This window comes from Quercus lobata, chromosome 4, assembly GCF_001633185.2.
Source record: "Quercus lobata isolate SW786 chromosome 4, ValleyOak3.0 Primary Assembly, whole genome shotgun sequence".
NCBI lineage: Eukaryota > Viridiplantae > Streptophyta > Magnoliopsida > Fagales > Fagaceae > Quercus > Quercus lobata.
In genome coordinates, this window is record NC_044907.1 from 5,290,460 (window position 1) to 5,301,125 (window position 10,666).

General features: G+C 38.9%; 1 protein-coding gene across 1 annotated transcript; it reads right to left on the bottom strand.

Annotated features, from left to right (window-relative positions):
* Positions 1–400: 400 nt before the first annotated feature.
* Positions 401–4,486, bottom strand: LOC115986693 (protein gamma response 1-like). Its single transcript, XM_031109940.1, has 3 exons — positions 4,304–4,486; positions 1,545–2,780; positions 401–1,247 (listed from the first exon to the last, which is right to left on the bottom strand). The coding sequence occupies exons 2-3, from the start codon at positions 2,776–2,778 to the stop codon at positions 535–537; spliced, it is 1,947 nt and encodes a 648-aa protein (XP_030965800.1). The 5' UTR covers positions 2,779–2,780; positions 4,304–4,486; the 3' UTR covers positions 401–534.
* Between the last annotated feature and the right edge of the window lie 6,180 nt (positions 4,487–10,666).

Below are 10,666 nucleotides of genomic sequence, written 5' to 3' on the forward strand. Positions count from 1 at the left end.
TAGTAATGCTATGAGTGACTCAGTATTGATATTGCAGTGGAATTTTTTTTAATCAAAAGGTTTTGACCACAAAAGGAACCCCACAAAATACTACCAATTTCTTCCTTGGACATTGTACAACATTCTAAAATTTTAAACCTCAAATATTGTATAGACAAGTGTCACTACCAGACAACAGAATCAAGCAAAGTCTACAGATATTTGCTCTTGAATACTAGCTACATAATAGATTTCCTTTCCTGATATGTAAATTTTTTATAAAAGAATAGAGAAGGAAATTGGGTACATGGGTGGATATACAATACAATTTAAAATCATATATATATTATATATATATATATATATATAAATAAAATTTTAGGGTTCGCACAAGGGCTAAAACCTTGGGGGATATATCATGTAATTGAAGAATTATTTTAGCTTTCTTGAAACTATTTGCTCTTTTAATTTACTTAGGACCACAAAGTTGCAAAACTGGAAGTAGAAATCAAATGAACAGCTCAAACAAAGATAAGAATTTTGAGCTCAATAATACTATGACATTTCAGATTCAAATCCAATGTTCCAAAATCCTTCAGGGGTCAAAGGAGGAGCATACCTATATCGATGCCTAGAAACACCATCATGATGTTCACAGCGTAAATTCTGCTGATTACCATTGGTATCCCTGCGCCCATCATTGGGTAGAACTGCATCATAGAACTTCTTACACTGCTTGCATTCAATTCCTTTCAAGTTTTCCCGATCAGCTTTCTTTCTCACTGGTTCAACATACTTGAAATCTTTCTTGCCAGCCACTGGAACTGGCATCTGCAGCTTTTGAACTCTGCAATCAACATTCATATCCTGCGTTTCATCATCTGAACCGTCGAAATTCATGTCTTTCTGAATAGGTACTGGAGGATCATTTTCTTGTTCTTTCAATGTCTTGTTCAAGTTTCCTCTGATGTTCTCGAGAGGAGTATCAAGAAAATCATCATGAGGATCAGGCCCACCTTGGCACTGACGGGACCTTGTTTCTCTCCAAGAAGATGCAGGCCGCTTTGTACCAGCTACCGGGGCTGATTTTACATTGGAGGGACATTTTGTTGTAATAGGGAAACCTGAAGGAGGAGAGTCAGAACTTGAAGTTTGAATTAATTTAGTGCTTTTCTCATCCTCTGAACTTCCACTGAAACAGATGTCATTCTTCACTTTATTTTTGTCACTGGGAGTCACAGGAGTGTCTGCAATTTTCTTTCCAAGATCTAAAATACCAGGGAAAAGATAATTCTTTAGAAAGAATAACAGAGGATGCAATATGTAAAGATATCTACCCCATTGTTATTCTAAGTTGAACCAACCATAATATGAAATTCAAAAATCAGTGAATTCAAACAAGTTTGGACCTCATGCGAAGTGACAACCTAGTAAATAACCCACTTCTAAACTAAAGACTAAACTACCAGCAGATCATCATGAAACTTTTTTTGATTCATACATATGCAGCTAATGGTTTAGAATTACATAAAGAGAAAATGCATAATAAAAGCAGTAAAGCTTACCAGGTGAAGTCAATATATCCTGATTATGCCTTAGAGAATCACTTTGGGGGAGCATATTATCGACAGTAAGACCACGCTTTGACATGAGGTAGTCGTATTGAGATTTCAGCTTTTTGTAAAGATCAACAACATGCCTTGTTTTCTTCTTCTCAGCTTGTAACTCAGAGGCTTTTGTGTCAATCTGTTGAAGTAATTTTTCGCATGAATCGTTTCCTTCTGCCACCTCACTGCTCCTCCCTCCATGATTTACCTGTAACTCATTAATTTTCCCTTCTAAAACAATTATTTTGTCCACAAGCAGCTTCTTCTCTTTCTCACACTCCTCCAACTGCTGTTTGTTCTTTGATATTTCAGTATTAGTTGAATCAATCTGTTGAAGTAATTCGTTTTGTAAATTTCTTCCCTCATCAACCTCACAAGTCATTTTCTGAAGCTCCTTTTGGAGTCTACCAGCATTGTCTTCCAAATGTTCCAATTTGCCCATAAGTAATTTCTTCTCTTTTTTATTCTCTCTCAATAGCTGTTGATCATCTGAAATTTCAGAGGTAAGCCTTTCAATCTTTTCAACCAAATTTTTTGTCAACTCCTTTCCCTCTACTGCTTTTTCTTGCTTTATTCTAAGCTCATCTTGGAGCTCATCAACTTTTTTCTCAAGGCCATTCACTTTGGCAAGAAGCTCATTTGTCTTTTCTTCATACTCTTTAAGTTGTTTTCCCATGTTTAAATTATCAGAGGTTTTTTCTTGAACCAATTGGATTAATCTATTATGCAATTCCATTCCCTCATCAACTTCCTTAGACTTATTCTTCAGCTTCAATCCTAGTTGATCAATCTCAAGTTTTTGACATTTAATATTGGCAAGTAACTTGTTTATCTTCTCTTCCTGCTCCTTTGATGGTTTTTCCATCTCTAGCTTGAGAGACTGGTTCTCTTCTAGGGCTTGTTTCTTTTCAAGTTGAAGTCTTTCTATTTGGATTAAGAGATCATTTTCCTTCTCTTTCCACACATCATCTGCAGCTTTCCTGGCCTCAAAATAAACTTTCTGCAGGCTTTTAGACTTTGATTGGAAATTAGGGTAGAGCTGGCTGCAGAATATATATTCTATCTGAGAAATCCTGTCTTTTGCTTCTTGAACAGTAGCAACCAGAATGGTACTAAGGCCAGAGACATACTTTTCATCACCACTGTCAACAGGATATCCTAGTTTAGGAGAGTTTGGGAGGTGCCCTGCCATCTCTGGAAAACACAGAACAGTACCCAAGCAAGATTTACCATATCATCAGTATTGGACTTCAACAAAACAATAAGCAATAGGCAGTTTCAAATATAACAAGTTATTAATATGCCAGGAATTACTGCAAAAACTGATTCTCTAAGAAAGATTTTCACTGAGAGGCTACCAGATTTCCAGTACGGCAAAAAAGCAAAAATTTTCCATTGTCCCCAACACTTCAGAATTCTACCTAGCTATGAAGCATACACACGAAATAAAATAAAATAAAATAAAAATCTTGTTATATAATTATTTCTTATCAGATACTTGTGAACCCATTTGAAAGTTTATCCCCATGCCCTCAATTAGAAATGGACTTTAATCATATAGTTCAATAGACATATAAGCTAAAGCCAGACCAAGACTATCAAATCGATCTCATTAACTCAATTTTCATCGTCATTTAGGTCGATGATTCTCATCTATCCAGTTGGGACAAACCAACTCTAAATTACCATAATGCACCATTTACTATTCTCACAAAGCAAAAACTTGCATTGATTCTTAGCTCTTAGAATGACAAGTAAAATGCTAATAAACACAAGATCACCTCAGTAAATTACCTAGCTATAAACTATACAACAACAACAACGAAGCTTTAGTCCAAAAACTTTAGATTCGGTTTTGAATGCACAACCAGACTAATTGGGATCGGCCACATGCATTCACCTAGCTACAAAGCAAAACATGGAAAAGAATCAAATACCTGTGAACCCATTTAAGTGTGCGTCCTTGTGCCCTCGATTAGAAATTGATTTTCAATCAAATAGTTGAATAGACATATAAACCAAAGCTACTCTTCATATGCCAACACTATCACTCCAAGTTAACCCCTCCACATAGACCAAGTTAAACCCATTTCCCAACAAGTAAACTACGCAAACCTAGCTCAGCCAAAGCTCAAAATATATTTCACATAAGCAATTAACAAAGCCCGCCAAAAAAAAAAAGTAAAACCACATTGACAACTTATAGGTTGCGTTTGAATAAGCTGTTGCAAAAACGGTGTGCGAAATGGAATTTTGGGTTTTTAAAAACGCACTTTTAAGCTATCAAATCGCCTAACCAAACAGACCCATATAACTACTTTTTTTGAAAATAATTTTCTTGTTAATTTTTCTCAAATTTCTGGTACTGAACCAAACAAGATAACAAAAACAAGCTGAGAGACTAAAAACAAAGGCATTGTAGATTAAAACTTAACAAGATCACACGAATTTTCATTAGCCATTGCTATAAAATGATGTAATGGTAAAAAAAAAAAAAAATTAGGAATTTTTTTTTAAAAGGCAAAGTAAATTTGAAAAATTAATACGAATCAGACTTGAACAGTAATTAATCACATCAACCAGAACAATGCAAACCAAGAAATAAATAAATATTAGGTTTTCTTGGTTCTCATTTTCCGTCTCATTTTACCGAGAACCAAACAGAAAGTAAAAAATATATAAAAAATAAAAAATGAAAATGAGTGAGAGAGAAATACCTCATTGACAGTAAAACTTCAATTTACCAAGCTCTCTCTCTCTCTCTCTCTTGCTTGGTTGATGGCTAGGGTTTTGGGGGTGTGTTTGGATGCGGGGATTAAGAGTGGGAGGTGTGTTTTTTTTTGTGAGAGAAAACTGATCGGAAGTGTTTTTTGGGAATGGCGGGATATTGTTTTGTATGAAAAAACTTGCCGCGGAAGATTTGTGACAAAAGAGGGATTTGATTCACTACGGTTGAAGTGTACGTTTGTGAATTGGTGTGGGGTGTGGCCCACTTCACCCTACCCTAAGCCCAAACGATTGGGGACATGGATATTTGGGCCATTATGAGCCCGTTTGAGATTGATGGAAGATTATGGATTTAAACCCTAATTCTACTAATAAATTAGAATAATATATGTTATTGAATTATAAGACTCCGATTTAATAATTAAATTCGTTTAAAAAAAATTTAATGGGAAAAATTACAAGATTTGTATATTTACTATGAGAGATGTTACGTCCACAACATTTTTACAAAATTTTCACAATAAATTAAAGGTGATTAGTTGTTATTGGTTCAAATTTGAACCTAACACTAAAATTAATTTTTTACCCCAAAAATAACAACTAGTAACAATCTGCCACTTATGATTTTTTTTTTAAAATGTTGTGAAAATATTATAAACATATCATTTCTCATTTATTATTTCTATTTAAAGTTGGAAAAAGTGCAATAAAGAGTTTAGTATCCAAGTTCAAAACTCTAATTTTACTTTTAAAGTAATTTTCAATTGTAAAGGCAAGATGAAACTTTTTTAAGTTATGCAGATGGAGGGAAACAAGGGGGAAAGATGGCCAAAATGTACCAATTTTCAATATATTACAACAATCTACCCGTTCCCTTTCCTTTACTCTCTTGGAAAAAGTTAAAGTAACAAATTATTTTACAGGTTTTTTTTATGTAATTAATGGGTTTAAATGAGAATTAGTAAAAATTTGTCATATCAATTGTAAGGACACAATTCCTTTGCGGCCCAATAATGATGTTGGACTCGCATATGAAAGATCCCTCACAATATAATATGTAGAGAGTGGGCTTGAAAAGCTAGCCGTTGGTCACGGGGCGATGCCCGGTCTTGGTTTTAGAGGAATTCGTGTAGAAAAAGGATTTGGGCTTGAACATTTAAGCCCTACGGCGTCGCATCCTATGGGATGGATCTCCTCGGACTTGATCCGAGGACCATTAAGGTCTTACCCCAGTTACCCGACGATGGGTTTTTTCTGTGATCTCAGGTGTTGTTGAGGTGTTCTCACCCATGTAGTCTCTCTTTTTTGGAGGTGGGATGGGAGTCCCCCTTTAGATTTACTTACTTGCTTCTTTTATACTCGTCTGCGTTAACTGTCATTCGTCCACGTGTAGGGTCAATCTTTACAAGACTGATATTTGTCCCATCAGTCTAATCCCAGAATTGTTGGGGATGGTTGATAAAGCTGCAGAATACGGCTCTGTCAGGTGCAGAGTCTTATCTGGAAGGGTAGTAAGGATAACTTCCCTCAAGATATTTTAGATCTCCTTACAAATTTGTTCCTACATCTCTCTTTTTTTTTACCCCTCTTCTCAATGGAGCTTTGGGTCTGCCGAGGACTAGACTATCCTCGACTGCGTCTCCAGGCCATTTTTGCCTTATATTTTTGAGCTCGGGTCATCACCTTTTTCGGCTTGGGCCTTTGGACTCCCCAGGAGCAAGTGGGCCTAGCCCATAAATTATTGGGCCCCACAATAGCCCCTCAAAACCCTGCTATTCGACTTCTTGGTTGGAAGGGAGGGTTTTGGTAAACCCGGGCCTTTAGTATGGCTTATTTAATTCGGCCCTGCATTAATGTGGGCAGTTTTCCACCTGTCCAGGAAACTCACCGGTTTACAAGGTATTCCCCTTAATTCGCTCGTGACCCGCTCCTGCCGTTTGGCTGTCCAAGACGCGCCTTCAATGACTTCCCTTTACGAGGCTCATTTGCGTCTGGCGGCTCATCTGATGAGGTGGGGAAGTGGAACGGACACATCTTTATTCTTCAGATTCTTTTGGAAACCTGAATGAATTTAATACCTTCCACTTTGCCCTTCCTATAAGAAGGCAAGTAGGAAGCCATCACTTTCGTGCAGACACCCTTCCATCTTTCTGAGATCTGAAACCCTCAACCTCCTTTAGCGTTCACTTAACCTAATTGTTATTCCCCACATCAAAATACGTTTACTATAACGAGTGATGAAGGAACCATATCCCTCCTCAAAACATCATGTTCTAATAAAGCTCGAAATGGCTCGGTCAGGGCAAGGGTGGCGGAGACTTAAGATTCGTCTCACCTTCCAAATTTCGGCGTGACTGAGTCGAGAACTCCCATCATCATAACCAACCGCTCTCTTATGAGCTCACCTAATATGGCCCCAGCGTGTTAGGAGTCAAGACCGAGGCAGGGACTAAGTGTCTCTGCTTCTTCCTCTCTTCGTTCACTGGTGGCCCTCCCCGCCTCCCTTTCTTAGTCTTCCCAGCACCAGATCCATTCTGGTGCTTTCTCTTCTCCCTCTTTTGCTCCTTTTCTTTTTTTTCATCTCTTCTCTCTTCTTCTCCTCCTTCTTTACTCATGTCCTCCATCTTCTTCATTGATTTCTTCCTTACTATTTCCTTCTCCTTCATCTTTTTCCAAATGAGGTTCTTATCGTAATATGAGCAGTATTGAGGCAGGGATTGGAGAAACTTTGAAGACGAGTTTAAAAGACGCTTGACTGTTTAATTATCTGTGCTGCGGATGTTAGTGTTGCTTCGGCAGCTCACCTTTTGTATAGGCTTGTTTGAGCCCCACTTTGTACGTTGTAATAATTTTTCATATTAATAAAAGTTGTTATTTTACTTCGCATGTTCTGTCTATGTTTTTACAAATTTGCAAGCGCTGCTCGGCACAATAATATATCATTTGAATCAATGATAACTAAAGCCAAAATACGTGCTAATAAAAAGATGTCACCATAACTTTAATAGAATTGTTTGACATAGCAATTCGTACCTGTAAATAGCGATACTCGCCCGAAACAAAGCCGAGATTAGAACTGGATGTTCTACGTGGTGTAGGAAGTAATTATTCGAAGGCATATCACCCGCAAAAATGAACAGCCCCCTTAGGCTGCCGAATAGCGGAGCGTCCCGCCATCATCCTAACACTCTTATTGGCCTTAACATTTTACAGTATTTGAGCCGAGGACCTTCCCTATCCGAACAGTGGGTTTCCCCATAGGCTTGAGTCCGAGGACCGTGCGAGGCCTTGGTTCTGTCCAAAACTTGTAAGGTTTATTTTTTGTACTTGGTTTCCCCATAGGCTTGAGTCCGAGGACCATGCAAGGTCTTGGTTCTGTCCAAAACTTGTAAGGTTTATTTTTTGTACTTGGTTTCCCCAATTAGGCTTGAGTCCGAGGACCATGCAAGGCCTTGGTTCTGTCCAAAACTTGTAAGGTTTATTCTTTGTACTTGGTTTCCCCATAGGCTTGAGTCCGAGGACCATGCAAGGCCTTGGTTCTGTCCAAAACTTGTAAGGTTTATTCTTTCTACTTGGTTTCCCCATAGGCTTGAGTCCGAGGACCATGCAAGGCCTTTGTTCTGTCCAAAACTTGTAAGGTTTATTTTTTGTTTTTTGTAATTGGGTTTCCCCCATAGGCTTTATAGCCGAGGACCATCGCAATATGTCTCTTTGGTTCTGTCCAAAACTTATGAGATTTCTTTTTTGTACTTGGTTTCCCCATAGGATTGAGTCCGAGGACCATGCAAGGCCTTGGTTCTGTCCAAAACTTGTGAGATTTCTTTTTTGTACTTGGTTTCCCCATAGGCTTGAGTCCGAGGACCATGCAAGGCCTTGGTTCTGTCCAAAACTTGTGAGATTTCTTTTTTGTACTTGGTTTCCCCATAGGCTTGAGTCCGAGGACCATGCAAGGCCTTGGTTCTGTCCAAAAATCTTGTGAGATTTCTTTTTTGTACTTGGTTTCCCCATAGGCTTGAGTCCGAGGACCATGCAAGGCCTTGGTTCTGTCCAAAACTTGTAAGGTTTATTTTTTGTAATTGGTTTCCCCATAGGCTTGAGTCCGAGGACAATGCAAGGCCTTGGTTCTGTCCAAAACTTGTAATTTTTATTTTTTGTACTTGGTTTCCCCATAGGCTTGAGTCCGAGGACCATGCAAGGCCTTGGTTCTGTCCAAAACTGGTAATTTTTATTTTTTGTACTTGGTTTCCCCATAGGCTTGAGTCCGAGGACCATGCAAGGCCTTGGTTCTGTCCAAAACTTGTAATTTTTATTTTTTTGTACTTGGTTTCCCCATAGGCTTGAGTCCGAGAACCATGCAAGGCCTTGGTTCTGTCCAAAACTTGTAATTTTTATTTTTTGTACGTGGTTTCCCCATAGGCTTAAGTCCGAGGACCATGCAAGGCCTTGGTTCTGTCCAAAACTGGTAATTTTTATTTTTTGTATTTGGTTTCCCCATAGGCTTGAGTCCGAGGACCATGCAAGGCCTTGGTTCTGTCCAAAATTTATAATTTTTATTTTTTGTACTTGGTTTCCCCATAGGCTTGAGTCCGAGGACCATGCAAGGCCTTGGTTCTGTCCAAAACTGGTAATTTTTATTTTTTGTACTTGGTTTCCCCATAGGCTTGAGTCCGAGGACCATGCAAGGCCTTGGTTCTGTCCAAAACTTGTAATTTTTATTTTTTGTACTTGGTTTCCATGCAAGGCCTTGGTTCTGTCCAAAACTGGTAATTTTTATTTTTTGTACTTGGTTTCCCCATAGGCTTGAGTCCGAGGACTATGCAAGGCCTTGGTTCTGTCCAAAACTTATGAGATTTTTTTTTGGTTTATTTTTCGACAATAAGCCCCTATACCAGGGTGGAAATAGGTGGCTTGAGGCCGGAAGCCCTTAGAGATGCCCACGCCCTTGGCACTGCAAGGCGTAGCCCCTAGCAGAAGTTGATGCCGGAGCAGCAACTGTATGTCACCGGAGACGGAGGAAACCCCAAGAATTTCTGCTTGCTAGAGAGTTGACTCCAACGCCACCTTTGCCAACGCGCAAGCTTTCCCACAGACGGCGCCAATTGTAAGGACACAATTCCTTTGCGGCCCAATAATGATGTTGGACTCGCATATGAAAGATCCCTCACAATATAATTTGTAGAGAGTGGGCTTGAAAAGCTAGCCGTTGGTCACGGGGCGATGCCCGGTCTTGGTTTTAGAGGAATTCGTGTAGAAAAAGGATTTGGGCTTGAACATTTAAGCCCTACGGCGTCGCATCCTATGGGATGGATCTCCTCGGAGTTGATCCGAGGACCATTAAGGTCTTACCCCGGTTACCCGACGATGGGTTTTTTCTGTGATCTCAGGTGTTGTTGAGGTGTTCTCACCCATGTAGTCTCTCTTTTTTGGAGGTGGGATGGGAGTCCCCCTTTAGATTTACTTACTTGCTTCTTTTATACTCGTCTGCGTTAACTGTCCTTCGTCCACGTGTAGGGTCAATCTTTACAAGACTGATATTTGTCCCATCAGTCTAATCCCAGAATTGTTGGGGATGGTTGATAAAGCTGCAGAATACGGCTCTGTCAGGTGCAGAGTCTTATCTGAAAGGGTAGTAAGGATAACTTCCCCCAAGATATTTTAGATCTCCTTACAAATTTGTTCCTACATCTCTCTTTTTTTTTACCCCTCTTCTCAATGGAGCTTTGGGTCTGCCGAGGACTAGACTGTCCTCGGCTGCGTCTCCAGGCCATTTTTGCCTTATATTTTTGAGCTCGGGTCATCACCTTTTTCGGCTTGGGCCTTTGGACTCCCCAGGTGCAAGTGGGCCTAGCCCATAAATTATTGGGCCCCGCATCAATGATTTGTAAAAATGTTATAAAAAAATTTGTGTTAGTAGTATTACTCATCCAAAATTAAGATTAGTAAATTTACCAAAACAGTAGTAATTTGATTTTTGTTATTTATAGAAAATCACAATTTCATCCTGAAAATTTAACAAGCACTGATTACATGGTTGTCACTCTACATTCAACCATAACAAAAAGCTCAAACTTTCATTCTGAAAATAGTACCCACTGCCTATCAAAATTTACGTCATTTGATAATCATTTTCTAAGCAGCAAGCACCATGGCTTGGGTCCTGGGGAATACTTAAAAACTTCAGATTTGTAATGAATTACTATGCCATAACATTATAGGTCACAAAATCAAGTCAATGTGTCTAATAATGAAATTCAAGCTAACAGGTTTATACCTCACTCCTTTCTCCATGATTTACTTGCAACTCATTAAATTTCCCTTGTAAACCAATTATAGTTTCCACATGAAGCACCTCT